The sequence below is a fragment of the Camelus ferus genome, chromosome 13 (assembly GCF_009834535.1).
Source record: "Camelus ferus isolate YT-003-E chromosome 13, BCGSAC_Cfer_1.0, whole genome shotgun sequence".
Lineage (NCBI taxonomy): Eukaryota > Metazoa > Chordata > Mammalia > Artiodactyla > Camelidae > Camelus > Camelus ferus.
The window spans coordinates 2009714-2026140 of NC_045708.1; the positions used below are offsets into that span (position 1 = coordinate 2009714).

At 58.1% G+C, this 16427-nt stretch overlaps 1 protein-coding gene across 1 annotated transcript; it reads right to left on the minus strand.

The window, feature by feature from the left end:
* Positions 1-272: 272 nt before the first annotated feature.
* On the minus strand, positions 273-14006 carry LOC102509860 (putative TP73 antisense gene protein 1). Its single transcript, XM_032494789.1, is given in 3 exon segments — positions 273-13104; positions 13338-13631; positions 13803-14006. Coding segments are annotated over 3 exon segments (1113 nt in total). The 3' UTR covers positions 273-12489.
* Positions 14007-16427: the final 2421 nt, after the last annotated feature.

Here is a 16427-nt window from a genome sequence, read left to right on the forward strand (position 1 = left end):
ATGGCTGTTTCTCAGTCTGGTCTCCTCGCCTGGCGCCTGGTGAGGGCGGGCGGAGCCCCAGGGTGGAGGAAGGGGGAGGAGCACCCTCCCTGGGGACCCAGGCCGGCACGGGATCCTCTCACTGACTCTCCCTGTGGGATGAGCTGGCAGGGCCCCTGGGCCTTTGCGCCTGCAGATGGTGGAGGAGCAGCTGTGGGAACACTGTCGTGGTCACAGGAACATGCAAACTGACAGAACAACAATCCTTCCGAGTCACGACGTTGCCACAGAACTCAAGAGAAAATAAAGCTTTATTTTAGGGTGTGGGGTTTCCCCAGCAGTGAGGAGGCGGGAGGGAGCTGCGGGCTGGGGTGCAGGGTGGGCCTCGTGGACGCCTGCGCGCTGAGCACTGCTGCCCAGTCCCCCGGGCTCCTCCCCTCCAGGGCAGGGCTGCTGGGGGCATCATCCCGCCCAGCTCTGGGCAGCAGCGCCAGCGGCCTGGGTCCCCAGTGTGCAGGGAGCGGGGGCACCGGGTAGCTGGCCCTCAGAACATGCCAGCGGTAAAGACACAAACATCTTCTGTTCTGTTGGTTAAAGCGCTTTAACACTTGAAGGTTTAAAAAAACACCACCCGCGTTGCCAACGTAACGCAGAGCCTCTTCCGGCAGCGCTGATGGAAGCGTCCCAGCGACGCTAGCTGCTTCTCCCGGTAACGCCATCTTGGGGAAATGTGTTTTTCAGCTGTGTTTTGGTGGGAAGTTTTGGTTTTATACGTAACAAAGCACACGGCCTGTGACTGTCTCCTATGACTGAACCAGACCCAAAGACCCCACGCAGGCACAGGCCCTGCGGGCGCCCTCCACCCCGGGGCCTCTGAGCCGTGTGTTCAGCGTGGACTCGGGTCCAAGAGCGACCTGTGGCCCGACCTGGTGCCATCTGAGCAACGCCCACTGAACTGACAGGACTGGCCTGGGCCCGGCCAGCTCAGACCTCCTGAGAGCAGGCCGGGGGCCGGGCTGTGACCTCAGAAAGGCCACGCGGGCGTCCGTGTGGACTGTGAACACCCTCCGGCTGTTCCAGACGAGCGCTCACGCTTCAGGTCAGCCCTGCTCGGGCTCCGGGGCACCTGGCCTTCCTTCCGCTCCCCTCTTGTCAGACCTGGGAATACGGGACTGGGGACTGGCCACAGCGAAATGCGGGGCTCTCAAAGCTTGTTCAGTGTTGAGGGAGGCCTGGGTCTCTCTAGACGCGGGGCTGAAATCCAGCAGGACAAGGCGACAGGACAGGGAGACGGAGCCCCGCGCACCTCCTCTGTCCCCACTGTCCCCGCCCCCACACACCTCCTCCCACCCCTCCTCTGAGCTGTCACCTCCGCGCCACCCTCCCGCACTCGGCTGTCTGAATCACGGACACGCCGACGCTGCAGAACCGGACGGGAAACGCGGACCTGGGAGTTTTATTAAGACGCCGCCGCCACGCACAGCACGGAGACAGGGACCTCGAGGGGTGAGCGCGGCAGCCATGCGCTCCAGCACGAGGCAGCTTTAGCACCTTCGTTAAAAAACGTTTTTTTAAAGTAGAATACAAGGAACACACACGATCACTTTGAAATAAATGAAAACGCCTCCCACAGGCTGGCACGGAAGTCTGGGAAGATGACCCGCCTAGCAGCAGATCTACCACTCTGCAAGGCACTGGCTCTGGGGACACGCCCCTGTGAGGCCACTTCCTGGCTGCCCGCTGACATTCAGAGAAAGTCTACAGTCAGGCAAGAAAAAAAAAAAAATTCTTTAACATCATATACAATTATTTATCATTTCCTAGGAATAGTGCTGCATAATACACTGCACAACTCACAGATTCTTTGAGAAAGTTGTTTGGTTTTTAAACACAGCTGTAACTGCCCCTGAGGCCCCCGGGAAGCTGCAGCCCGCTCAGGGCACGCAGCACGCGGTCCAGGGTGCTGAGGCCGCCTTCACTCTGCTCCCCACACAGAAGAGGTGCTCAGAGCTGGGGCTGCAGGTTCCCCCCACTTACACGGTCCGATTCCTGACCTGCGTTCTTCCCAGGACCCCACGGAGGAGACCCCAGCCAGAAGGAAATGTAGCAGCAACCCTGAGCTCAGTCTCCTGGCTCTGACATCGCCCTACAATCCGTTACCCCACTAACGGAACATACTCGGTCTCCCAAGGGTCCTCTTCTTGGTCTCTGGTGAAGATAATGTCACCACAGGTGCCAGCTCTCTCAGCACCGGGGCACGTGCACAGGCCGGCGGGTCTCAGGCAGGGTTCGAGCGCACTGTGCCTCCCGGTGCTCTGCCTCGACCACACAGACCTCGGCTGCTCTGTGCCGCAGGGCTCCGGCTGACCGGCACCAGGCCTGCCGTGCGGCCGCGGCCGCCTGCAGCGCCCCGAGCAGCTGCTCTCCGGTGGCCGCGGGAGCGTCTTCCCCCGCACAGGGCGTGCTTACACAGAGTCAGGGCAGAAGCCCAGGCCCAGCCGGGACCACGACACCCTCTGGTCTGGCTGGGGACGGGGGACACGGAAAGGTCCCGAGGGGTGCAGCGCAGAGGCCCACTGCCTGTCTGACGTAGCCGTCTCCCCCACAACCGGGCCACTTTCCTCAGGGACGTGTGAAATTCACCAGATCCCAGGGACGTGGAAGTACCCGTCACATTCCATGCCTCAGAGCTAATGTGTGCGTCCACATAACCCCAAAGGGACACCGACGGGCGGTCCGTCAGATACACGCAACGCAAATGATTATTCAAAACAGCTGAGACTGAACCCGACACCCGTAGTGCCATCACTTTGCAAACGGCTTACCTGCTGCACTGACTGTAACTGAAAACAAATACTCTCGCTACAAGTCAGCACGTCCAAGGTTTCTCCTGAGGGCCTCACCCACCTCGAAGGGTCCTGAGAAAGTGTCTGAGGAGCTGTCGGTACGCCTCCCGGTAGCGCCCGGCCGGGGTCTGGGCATCCAGGGGGAGGGCCGAGCCAGGCCGGAGATGCCCAGGGGCTCTGATGACCCACCTGCAAGGTGCCGAGAGCCGCGCGCCTGGGGGGCCACGAGGGCCGGGAAAGTGCAAGTGGTCGGGGTGGACGGCCCCTGGGTGATGGCCCGTACCGGGGGGCACGGCACCCGACCTTCCAGGGCTGCCTGCACCCCGCGCTCCGTATGGCGCACTGCGATGCAGCATAAGCTGTGTGTGACGGCCGAAGGGCCAGGGCGTCTTTGAGGTAACAACCAACGTGGAAAGAAAAAAGTCACCTTTGGGAAGACAATTTCTTAAAACATTATTAGGACCGACGAGTGAATCTCAATCATCAAAGTATAGAAAACTTCGCTCTCACCAGGTAAGTTTAAAAGTTCTTACAAGAACAGTTAAAATATTTACTGAGCACCTACTGTGCACGAGGTGCCACCCTCGAGTGGCTCCCACCGCATGCACGTGTCTCTGCCCACTGAAATGACATCTTTCACCATCGCAACTGGCTGGGCCGGGGCTGGGGGCCGGGGGCGCCTCCAGTCTCTGATCACAGCTTTTCCTGCAGTGCTGGCTGACATCTAGGTGACAAGGCCCCCCCCCCCCCCCGGGAGATGTCGCGGTGATCACAGCAGCGCCTGCGTCTTGTAAGGAAGCGTGTCTAGGCAGGAGGGCATCCAGGTGCTGTCAGTCAGTCAGTCCAGCAAACCGCAAAACTTCTGATGCCCAAAAGGGCCAGTAATCTCCTTTACAATGATGGTGTACAACCTTTCAGCAAACAGAAAACTGAGAGAAACAAGGGAGTTAGGGCTGGTGAACAGTCAGTCAGAAAGTGTGCCCTAAGCACAAACGTGGGGCCGTCCTGGGCTCAGCCTGGACGGAGATGCCCAGGGCTGAGTCGTGCCCCTGCCCTGGGGGCGGGAGCTCGTGAGGACCGACATCACACAGTCTCCCACCACCCGGCACAAGCCCCAGGTGCGGTAAAGATGTGGACATGATCAACCAAGGGGCTCCAGGAGCAATTCAAAAGCTGCCTGTGGCTGAGCACGGGCAGGCTCTAGACTCGCACCCTGGGGCGAGAAGGGCAGGGAGCCGCGGGAGGCACGCGGAATCCAGGCCACAGCGTCCTCCGGGGATAAACCAGTTGGGACAAACGATCTGATAAGGCGCTCCCTTTTAGACAAAAGACGTTCAAGCTCCTCTAAAGCATTCGCAGAAGCGGCAGCCCCACAGACCCAGACAGAACCGCTGCTGAACCTCCGTTGACGGGGGGGCCAGGGCCCCGGAGGGCGCGCTCCCACTCGCTCCACCACACGCGGCCTGAACACCCCGTGGGCCTCAGCAGCGAGGAGGGTCCAGTGCTGCCTCTCTGTCTAGTTTGCTGAAGTGTTTCCAACGCCACTAACCCCTCCTCTCCCAGAGAAGTAGAGTGTTCAAGTGACTTGGGTTCTGTGTACTGTCCTTACGCAATGGGGAGGGGTTCCTTCTGTGACCTGAACGGTTCCGAACCCACAGACAGGTATGAAGGGGAAGCCAGAAGCCCTCACAATCCCGCCGTGCAGAGAAGGACGCTGTCGACACCTGGGAGGTCTGTTTCCAGCCTCTTCCCCCGGGAGCGCTCATGTATGTGTGTGTGTGTGAGTGTGTGTGCACGTACAGACACGTTTATACACACAGGTGATGCATTTTTTGCATTGCTGGGCTTACGTTATTTATTCAGTTTTGTTCTCTGCACTTTCCCTGCCTAATGCTCCCGCAAAAGCACCTTCCTGCATCTGGAGAAACCCTCCTAAGTGTCCTGTCCCATGGACTGCCCACTATGGGGACACGGCCTTCGCCTGCTCCTGGGGGCTGGCCTTCAGACGGCCCCAGGCCCTGCATCACGAGAACTGTGGACACGTCCACTGCCACCCCGATCACTTTCTTAGCATCAGGACCCAGGGCTGGAGCCGCCGGGCCAGAACGCAGGAAGGGCTGAGGCTCGGGGTGGAAACCATCCCGGGCGGTGGCGGCAGTCTCACCCTCAACACCCCCGCCGGCAGGGCACGTTGTTTCCTCACGGCGGGGTCTGTCCCCCAGGAGCTCACACCAGCAGGGCCCGAAGGGAGCACGCTGCCCTGTCAGCCCGAAGCACGGCCCAGCCGAGCAACTACGGAAACTGGTCATCAAAAGAGGGAAAAGCTAAAACCACCCCCAACGGTGACCAGAAGGCGGGGCTGCTGGCCAGCGCAGAGTCTGGCCAGGCACCCGCCAGCCCCTCCTGTCCCCACACTCGTGGGGTTGCGCTCTGGGCACCAAAGGGGCAGCACGAGGACAGAGCAGTCCCTGCCACGGCCCCGGGGCACCGGCCACACGAGGGGCCGAGAGGACGTGGACTATGATGGTGGAAGAGCCGCAGGGAAGAGCAGGGCAGGCACCGGTGCGGCCTGGGAGAAGCGCCCAGGCAGCGGGGAGCCGGCAAAGCCTGCAGTGCGGCTGCCAGTGTCCCAGGAGCAGAGAGAAGGGCCCTGGCGGGGCGGGGCGCTCCTGTAGGGACTCATGAGCCAAGGATGGGGAGTCTGCCCTGAGCGAGAGGAGAACCCCCCCGAGGGCTGGGAGCAGAGGGGGCCAGGTCCGAAGTCCACTTTAAAGGACTCGTGGTGGCTGCAGTGCAGGGGGAGGCCAGAGAAGGGGCTTGTGCAGCATCCTTTCAGGGGCCCGAGGGGCCAAGAGGGGTGGCCTGGATCCCAGGCTGAGCCCCAGGGGTCAGCGGGGACCTGAGGAAGCAGCCCTGGAGGAGGAGCTCCCAGTGAGAACGGAGGAGGGATGGGGGCCACGAGAACAGATGACGTGGGGGCTCTGCTCCAGCAGGACAAGACAGGAGCTACAGCCCGACCCGACCTCCCCGGCTGGTCGCTGCCAGCCCGGCCTGGCTGCGACCTCCTGCAGGAGGGACGGGGCCCACGCTTCAAGATGGCAGAAGGCACGTCTCATAGCAGGCACTGCAGAAACAATTATTAAAATAACGAATCTCACAGCTCACCAAGCGCGCAGTGCTTCCCGCGTGACACGGCGGGGGGGGCCCTGTAGGGGGGGCCCTCTAGGGGGCGCCAGCCCCGGCTGCACTCCCAGGCTGGACAGAGGCAAGAGGGTGCCGAGAAGAAAGCGGGCTCTCACCTGGGCAGAGGGCACTCCCCAGGGCACACACGGTGGGGAGCGTGTCCTCCCAGCAGCACACCGGCCACGTCCACACCGTGCACGGCAGCAGCAGGGAAAGTCCCACACGGGAGCCGGTGCTGGCGGCTGGGGTGTGGCCGTGGGCGCTCAGCCCCAGAAGGCGGCTGGGGCTCCCACCGCGGAGCCCCCGCCTGACTTCCTCAGGAGATCTAGGGGGGCTGCGGGGTACTGACTGCTGACGGTGGGGACCCAATGGACCCTCCCCAGGGCTCGGCCGTCACGGACCTTCCCGAGCAAGAACTGGACAGCTGGGTCAAGGCGCCCGGAAGACACGATGGACACCGGGCAGGGCCCACCCCGCAGCCCATTGGCTGAGAAGCGTGTGTGGCCAGCTGGGCTCTGGGCCGCGTCCCTCGAAGCCTTCTGCAGTGTGTGAATTGTGAGGCTGCTGACGGCCACGTCTGCGGGGCACAGCGGGATAGCAGGGGGCACGCCAGCCACTTGACTTCAACCGCCAGCCCGTCTTCTCTGCATCCTGACGCTCCCCACACTGCAGTCTCCGTGCAGAGGCACTGGCCGCTGCCTCTGGGAGCTGGCCCCTCTCAGACCCTGGCTCACGGGGGCAATGGCTTTTCTGTCTCTTCCCCAGTTACACCCAGCGCCAGCACCCAGCACAGCCCCTGGCAACCGGGAGCCACACGGTAAACCCTGGGTCTCTTTAGAATAAATAATGTTCAAACAGAAAAGCCACTAATAACATATCTATTTCTCACTCCTGGAAATGAGACTCTCATTTAGAAACTGCAGGTTAGCATTTCTAAAGAAGTGCTCTGAGTATTTTACATAACGGGAAAACGTTCAAAAACCGCTAGGAGGCTGCTCTTACTTGTAAAGTCCACAGACAGGCGGCCTGCCACGTCTGTCGGCTTCATCGAAGCAGGACCCCGCAGTCTGCCCGTCCAGACAGGGCAGTCCGTCGCAGAGCACCCCCTTCCCTGGAAATTGCAAGGAGGATACGCGGGGTCATGGCGCAGCGAGCAGACGTCACAGAATGAAGACCCCAACCGGCTCCTCTCTACAACCGGAGACCACCCCGGGCCTGGCCACTGTCACCCAGAGCCACATGCCTGGGGACAGAAGCCAGACACACGGCTTTAACAGGATGCATGAGTCAGGGAAAAAACACACCCACCCCTAAATTTACAAATGCAGATGGAACTGCTATCAGTATTTCTCAAACCTGAGTAAGATACAAACATCTTTAAGAAAGAAAAAATCCTCACAAATTCTCAACACTGACTTATTCTAAATACAACCTTCATCACATATAACCAAGTGTTAGTTCCTCTTTTATAATGAGTAAACCAAAGCTAATTTATAAACTAAATATAACATCACAAAACCCACTGCATCCAAACAGGCATCCAGCTATGGGCAGAGGGGACGTCACGCGGCTGGCGTCCACGTGGGATTTCGGCAGATGGGCTCCAGACTGAGGACCCCAGCCCCCACCCTTCCTCCACTCAAACTGCCGTAGGTGCTTCCCGGGGTGGAGGGCACCACAGACGACAGGGTCCCAAAGCAGTTGAAGTCTCTGTCTTGATGCCGAGCTGGTGGATGTGACAGTCTGGACACTAAGATTACGTGGCGTTACTGGCCACACAGTGGTCACCCAGGCGCTAAGAGCAGCAGCAAGAACTAACATTTGTGCCTGATCACTTACTTTCCAAGGGGGTGTGTTAACACAGGTAACCAGATTCCTTTCCCAAAACATTCGGAGGGCGAGAAAGGCGCCCAGGGGCCCGAGCCAGGGCAGGACCCCAGCAGAGTGGCTTGAATCTGAGGCCCCTACGAATGGCCGAATATGGCCTAGTTTTCTCAGATCACCAAGATGCAAGTGCCAAGTGATGACCTGTTGTGGGCACACCGGGACCTCAAGGAGCACCTGACCTGGACATTTCGAGGATGAGCCTTCCTGTCCCCGAATGGCCAAGACGCCAGTCCCAGGTGAGGGGGCACTTCCGGGAGAAGCACTGTGCGGCCCTGTGCAAGAAGCCCTAAGACATTCCTAAACTTCCTTCCCACAAGCAACGGCGAGCTTTCCTGACTGAGGTCAGGACCGAGTGCCGAAGCTAAGCCCTGTTTGTGGAATACTGAAATATTCTGCTGAAGACCAAGTACGTTCTAGCGACCTATGTCTGTCTTACAAGACAAGGGCTGGCGACCGGAGCCAGGTCTTCACATTAAAAAAAAAAATTAGTCCCTATTCTACAGAAACCCTTCCGGAAAAACAAGGCCAATTCATTCTGCGAGGCAAGCATGACCCTGAAACCAAAACCAAATAAAGGCATCATGAAAAAGCCGTAGATGAATACTTCTCGTGAAAAGACAAAAATGCTTAACAAAAGCTTAGCAAATGGAAACCAGAACGTATAAAAAAGGGAAATGCAGCAGGATCCAGTGGGCTTGTCCCAGGAAGGCAAGGCTGGTTTGACATTAGAAGCGCAATCATCCAGCATCTCAACTGATGCGGAAAATGCATCTGACAAAATTCAACATCCGTTCATGATGAAAACTCTCAGCAAAGCAGGAACAGAAAGCAATTACCTCAACCTGACCGAGCCTGCAGCGGCACCACACTCGTGGTGAGACAGAACGCCCCCCAAGACTGGGCACAAAACAAGGCGGCCGTCACTCCTATTCTAGACCATGTGACAGGTCCAAGCCACTTCCATCAGGCACGAAGCAGACTGACACGCTGGCTGGAAAGAAAGGAATCTGCCTCTATTCACAAACTACATGGCTGTCAACACAGAGAATCACAAAGAACCACACAAAGCTAGTGGGGCTAACAAGTGAGTTCAGCGAGGTCACAGAACGCAAGGTCAGTCACACAAGAATCAGCCATGTTTCCACACACTAGTAATGAAACCCTGAAAACAGAAACTAAAAAGGACCCTTCGCAACAGCACCAAAGGAACCGAGCGAAAGACACCCAAGATCTGGACCCCGGGAAGTGCACAGCACCGAGGAAAGAAGTCAAAGGCGCCCTCAGTAAACACAGGGACGGTGCGACCCTCCATCACAGAGGTGTCCCAGACCGACCTCCAGATTCAGTGCAGTCCAGTCAGGATCCTGGCAGGACTTCTGCTGTGGAAACCAACAAGGGGGGTCTAAACTCACACGGGAAGGGGAAGGATCTAGAGTAACCAAGACAACAAGGAAAGTGAGCAGGCGGGAGGACCCCGCTCCTCGTTCCACGTCACCACCGCACAGTGGTGGCGATCAGACAGCGCCGTGCTGGGGACGAGCAGAGGAGCTGATCAGAGGAGCAGGAGAGGTGAATTTCTGACAAACGGACAAAGGCAACTCCATGGAGAACGGGGTCACTCCCACAGCATCCTGGGGCCCTGTCACCAGTTTGCCATTGAGGTGACTGTGGTGGCAGAGCCTTTCCAACCAGGTGCCCTGACCCCCAGACTACGGGCAGCCCCCTGCCCCTCACCTGACTGGATGAGGCAGAGGCGAGTTCTGAGGTCGCCCCACCCAGAGCCCCAGTGACCGGTCTTTACACTAAGTCTCCTGCTGCTGAAAACACCTAAGTGGCTTCTGCTCCCGACAGTAACCCCCGAAGGACACAAAGGTCAAAAGCGACTGGGAGTCTGGAACAGACACCTGCAAAACCCCGTTCAGAACAGCATTATTCACCAGAGCCAAGAGGTGGTAGCAGCCCAAGTGTTCTTCCATGGATGAACTGTGGATAAATAAAATGTGGTCCATCCGTACCCTGGAACATTATTCAGCCTCAAAAAGGAAGCAAGTTTTGATAGCCGCTACAACAGGGACGAACCCTCAAGACACTGCGCTGAGGGAAAAAAGCCAGTCGCAAAGGACAGACCCTGTATGACTCCCCTCAGATGCAGCACCTGGGGCCGCAAATCCAGAGGAGGAAAGGAGAAGGGTGGCGGCCGGGGTCGGGGGTGGGGAGTGAGTGCTTCATGGGAAGGAGCTCAGTTTGGGAAGACGGAAGAGCTCAGGAGATGCCGGTGATGCTGGCTGCACAGCAGGGTGAACACGCCGATGCCCCGAGCCGCGCACTTAAAGATGGTCAGGGTGGGAAACGCTCCGTGCACCTGACCACCACTGAAACGGACGGTGACACCCCCCCCAAAATGACTGGGGGCTGCCAGATTCTAAGGCTCCACTGCCACACAGACAGGAAGGCCACGTGAATTAGCTTGTCTCCTTAATGATCTTGCGTTCCCCCAGGTGTGCTGGAGAACAAAGCCCCTGCTCTCCCTAACACGAAGACAACGAACATTCCAGGGAACACACTTTGGGAAACACTAACTAGGTATCTGGGACCCTTTCAGATTTTCAAGTGGGTTTTCATTTTCATGTCAGCTCCCCCAGCACCACCCCACCTACCCCAGCGCAGGTGCTGCCCACTGGGAAGGAACCACACAGGACCAGGAGGGCGGACAGAGTGAACTGCAGCCCTTAGCTGCTTGCAACGCGTCCAGCACACTCTCAGAAGCTGCCTGAGAGGGCAGGGAGCAGACAGCCACTCCGGAGACCCTGCGGGGAGTAAACGGAGCGTCAGAGGAGGGTGTTTTGATATGAGAGCTAGAACGTCCCGGAATTCACAGTCAAAACCACTCTGTACGCTCTGGAGACCTCAGGCACAGGAGAACAGTGACGAGGAGAAAAGGTGTGACGAAGGGCACGTCCAGCGAGCAGGGCTTGTTTCTCAACTCCTACTGGAGGCCCCGAGGAAGTGCGGACCCCAGCCAAGTGGGAGCATCACAGAACTCAGCGAATCAAACCCTGTCAGACCCTCCGAGAGCCGGTCCAACGGCACAGAAACTCCTTCGTCAGCAGAGTGGTCACCCTGGGTCTGGACCGCAAGTGGGCAGAGGGGGCTTCTGGGGGCCCGAGGACATTCTGGGGGCTGTTCACACAGGGTTCAATTTGCAAAAATGTGCTGACCGAGCTCGGGAGCTTCTCTGTGTACGCTACACACGAAGGTGGGTATTCTACATATGTTATACTTCAGCTCAGAGTCAGGAAAGGAGGCACAAGGCAGATAACGTCACACATAACCCAAAAGTAAAAGCTGTCAGTTTCCAAAGTCATACAAGCTTTACGCATTCGTGAATGTGCTTCAGGGATAAAAATGAGGCTTTGGCATCACACCACACCATTCAGCTGAACGTTTCAGGACTCCGTAAGTGCATCAACCACCCGGGATTAAACCTTCTCACTACGTTATTAAGAACATATTCAATGTTAACGGTAGCTACGGCCCTCGAGAGAGAGCCAGGGGCGGGAAAGGAGCATTAAGTTCTAGAGCCAAGTTGCGGCACGCCTGCCGGCCCCATGACAGTGAACGTCGAAACGTGCCGCCCTGGCTCTGGCTGAGCTGGCTAGGTGGCACCTGACACCACTGGCTGGGTGCTGCCTGGCGAGACTGGCTACCCTGCTGTGATCATGCCAAACTGAGCTGGCAGCAAGGCTGGAGTGCTGCCTCCCAGTGTTCCGCTCGGCTGCAGCGACGCTGCTGCCCCCAGTCAGGGCAGGTAACGCCCTCCTCAGCTGTGTGGGTCAGGAAGGAAGCCAGCTCCCAGGAACTCGGCCGCTGTCAAGGCTCTACTTTCAGAACATCACAAATCTGACCACGCTGCCACTCTGGTCCAGGCCTGACCTGTGTGACCAGGCCCACCCTAGTCTCCCTGCCTCCTTCCACCACTGGCCCCAAAGTGTGCTGTCCCCGGCAGTGAAAGGACCTGCTGGAGCGATGCTTCTAACTCTTGAGTTGGATCAGCCGGCCTCTGCTCACGCCACCAGGGGCTTCCCAAGGCAATCCAAACAGAATCCAAAGTCTGCGTGGCCGTCCAGGCTCCAGGCCAGGACTCTGGCCACCACTCTTGAGCTCACTGTCCACTCCTCACCCAGTTTCAGTACAGTCCTGCCGGCTCTGTCGTGCTGCTCACCCTCAAACAAGACACACAGGCTCCTACTTCAAGGCCTTAAGAGGAGTCGGTGTCCTCTCTTCAGAGTGCTTGCCCCTGGACACTGCATGGCCGTTCACTCACCCATCTGGGTCCCTGCTCAACCAGCCCCTCCTCAGATGTCCACGTCATCTGAAACAATAGCTCCCCACCCTCCTCCTCCTGCAGCCTGACTTCTTCCTCGGAACTCAGTGCCTCTTATGGGCACTGGGATCTACTTGTCTGTCTCTCCACCAAACTCAGCAGCACAGAGTGGGGCTCTGCCACAATTGGGGCCATGCCTCCAGCCCCTAGAGCAGTGCCCACCCACGGTGGGTGGTGACATCTGTACACTCACTGAAATCCTACCGCTGGTCACTGAGGACCACGTCTGCATTCTGTTTGCAAACCACCTGTGTGTTGGCCAAATTCGGCTCTGAAGGCGTGCTCCACATCACACAGCTGGTCCTCGATGACATAAAGCAAGCAGCAGCTGTCCTCACCCATCAAGCTCTGAAACAGCTTTTCGCTCCCAAACCCAGCCCTAAAGACAGCCTGGCCAAGGCGGCCAGGGGCCCCTGCTCCGGTATCAGGAAGCTGCCTCATGCCACTTCTGGACACCACGGCATTGGAGGACTCTGAAACAAGTGTTTGGTTGGCTTGCTTTGAGGGGACTGATGGCCTTTCCATCTGGAGGGCTGGAAACGCGGCAAGGTGGCAGGTGGAAGTAGACGGCGTTTGGTCCACCTATGTAGGCACATCACGGGTAGTCAAGCTGAGAGCACTGGGGGGGCCAAGGCCCAGAGATGTGTGGCCAGTGGGAGGAGAAGGCGCCCCCGCCCCCCCCCCCGCCCCCCCCGTGCAGGCGCTGGCGGGGCTGGCCGGGAGCACGAGTGGAGGCTGGGGACGCAGAGATGGGTGACTGGGGTGGGAGGCAAGGCCGGCTGCAGCAAGCTCCCAGGCTGCCGAACTAGACAGAAGATGACAGACCTGTCACACAACAAAATGTGGCAAGACCCAGTGTCCCCAGGCCCCGAATCACTCCACAGACGCTAACAGAGGGGAACTGCTCCCTCTAGGACAGAACAAAGCGGAGGACGAGCACAAAGCACACAACGCCAAGACTTCACGGGGCTTCCTCCCCAAGTTAAGACCCCTCGCGGGTTACACTAAGCTAACATACCATCACCCGCGAGATGGAAATCCCCTGCAGCGCAGCGCACTCGAAAGTAACAGCGCGCCCTCCGCTCGCCCACTGCGGGTGTCGGCCGGTCGGCCCATGGAGGCTGACACACGAGCACCGGCGGCGAGCGGAGGCCGAGCCGCCGGCCGAGTCTGCGGCTCCGGCAGTGCCCGTCCGAAGACAGATGCTCCAGGATGGGGTCCCTCCGCACCCTTACGGGGAGCTCACAGGCCGTGCAGTAGAGGGTCTCCACCAGGGAGGTGTCCCCCGCGTCGCTGTGCTCGATCACGTGCTGCTTCACCACCAAGTCCGCGAACTCAGCTGCATAGTCGCGCTAAGTCTTCTTTTTCCGGCCCACTGTGGGGTCCCCGGCCCCGGGGGTGGGGGCGCGAGGGGACCCCGAGAGTCCGCGCTCCACGCTGGGAGCGGAGACTCAGCCCCGAGAAAGCGGTCGGCGAGGGGCTGCGTGCGAGGCAGCGGCAGCCGAGGCGCGGCGGGGCCGAACCCTCAGGCCGGGTCCCGGGTCACCCCACTGCAGACACTTCGCCAGCGACGAGTGTCCCAGCGGGGCTGACCGGCCGGGGTCTCCGGGGGCGGGCGGCGGGCGGGGGTCCGCGCCGGCTACCGGGGGCGACGAGGCCACGCCCGGCCGCCGCCTGCCCGGCTCGAGAGGAGCCTCAGCGCCGGCCCCCGCCGGCCCCCAACCCATACCTAGCTCCACGGGCGGCCCCGCACCCCGACGGCCGCCGACCGCCGCCGCGTCACGGCGTGAAACCCCTGGGTCCCCGCAACGAACCGGAACCGGAAGTGCGGGAGTTGACTCGGGCCCCGCCCCGCGCGTGGCTTGGAGGCGGGGCGTGGAGGCCTCGCCGGGGCGGGGCGGGACGGGACTCCGGGCTCCGGTGGGCGAGGCCTTGGCCGTGGGCGGGGCCTGGGCGGGGCGAGGCGTGAAGTCCACGCCCACTTCCAGGTGCCGCCCGGGCGCCGCCCATGAATTTCCCTCAGCCAGCGAGAAAAGACTTCCCACCTCCGCTGCCACCGCCACAAAGGCTTGTATCCTTAGGGGTTAGTTTCTGTGTCCTTAAAGAAGTCCCGAGATAGGCAGCGCATCAGCTGAGAGCCAGGCTCCTCTCCCTTCTCAGTCTGTCTTGGCCAGACGTTCACCCTCATCACCTCGCGGTCAGGACTCTGGACCGTGCCCTGAAGATGGGAAAGTGCAAGGTGAAAAGATCGCATCCTGAACGGAAGCAGCCCCTCTATTTAAAGAGCCTTCCGGAGAGCCACTGACTCCTCTGTGACACACCCAGCGACCCATTCAAAGACAAGGACTGCAGCCTAAATTCCATATCCCGGAGGCTGAAATCTTCACCTTGCCCCAGGGAACACCTCGCGCTTTGAACCTTTATTGTGTTGTTTCACACAGGGCATTCTCCATACGAATTTGTTGTGGTTATAAACCGATTGTTTACTTTCTGTTTCTTACCTCTCTGCCTCATGTCTTTGCTCTTCAAAATCCATTCCTTTAAAGAAAAGATAGTAAGTCTTTTGGAGAAGTATGTGTTAAAAAAAAAAAAAAGACATTTGGGAAATGTCTTCTTAGCTGGATCAATCCCTGCCAGGCGTAAAACCGGGGTTCTGTTCTAAGAGAGAAAGGGATATGGTGTTAGCAGCTGCCCCACTGGTGATCCAGCCCTGTTTCTAGATTTTGAATGTGGGATGCGCTCATGGGTCACAGTGTTTCCCGAAATAAAGTTTGAAAATAAGCTGGAATGTTCTCCGCTTTTTCCTGCGTTTTTCATTAGAAAGTCTTATAAGCCAGGAAATGATCATTCATTCATTCGACCAAATACTTTCTGAGCATCTGCTATGTGCCAGGCATGTCTTAAGTGCCCTGAGGCTGGGGGATCAGGTCTGCAGAGCACATGCACTTGGTATTGCTGATAGAGGCCAGTGGTCATGGGTGGTGTCCTGTCTCCCCAAAATCCACACGTACCTGTGAATATGACCTTATTAGGAAATGAGGTTGCTGCTGGTGAAATCGGTTGAGTAGGGTGGGCACCTAATCCAAAAGGACCGGAGTCCTTATCAAAAGGGAAATTTGGACACTGACATGCACACGGGGAGAATGTCATGTGAAGATGAAGCAGAGGTCGGGTGACACTTCTAACAAGCCAAGGAATGCCAAGCATGGCCATCCAACCACCAGAGGCTGGGAGAGAGTCTCCCTCACAGCCTCAGAAGGAGCCACCCACCTGGACTTCTGGCCTCCAGGACTGGGGGAGACTAGCTCTCTGTAGCAGAAGCCCCAGGGAAGCACACAGTGATGCTCGCTGTTGGGGATTCCGGCTGCATCCCAGAGCTCATACGCCTTCCTAACGGCCGTTCCCCATCACCAGGAATGCAGGCCTCAGGGAGCTGACCTCTGTTGCTCCCAAATCAGCCAAGCTCCCTTCCACCCCCAGCACACAAGCCACTCCCTCTACCAGGAGTGCTCCTCTCCAGGGTTCTACTTCCTGTCCCCGTGAGTCTGACTCCTCTTGGGACTTAACAGAAGTGTGACCGTGCCGTGTTTGTCCCTTTGTGACTGGCTTATGTCCCTCAGCATGATGTCTTCATAGTTCATCCACGTTGCAGCAGGTGTCAGATTTTCCTTCCTTTTTTAAATCGAAGGATAGTTGATCTATGACGTTGTGTTAGCTGCTCATGTACAGCAAGGTGACCCAGTTATACGTACACATATACATTCTTTTTCAGATTCTTATCCATTATAGGTTATTGCAAGATACTGACTATAGCTCCTGGTGCTCTACGGTAGGACCTTGTTGTTTATTTTATATATAGTAGTGTATATATGTTAACCCCAAACTCCTGATTTATCCCTTTCCCCCAACCCTGAGAATTTCCTTCCTTTTTAAGGCTGAGTAATATTCCATTGTACAGATGGACCGCATGTTGCTGATTTATTCATTCATCACTGGACACGAGTGTTGCTTCTACTTTTGGTGACTGTAGTAGGTGATGCTGCTGTGACATGGGTATGCAGGTGTCTTGTCTACCATTTTCATCCCCTCCCAAAGTGATCATGATTATAGTGGAAACTGCATTATCAAAGAGCCAATCCATTGTCCAT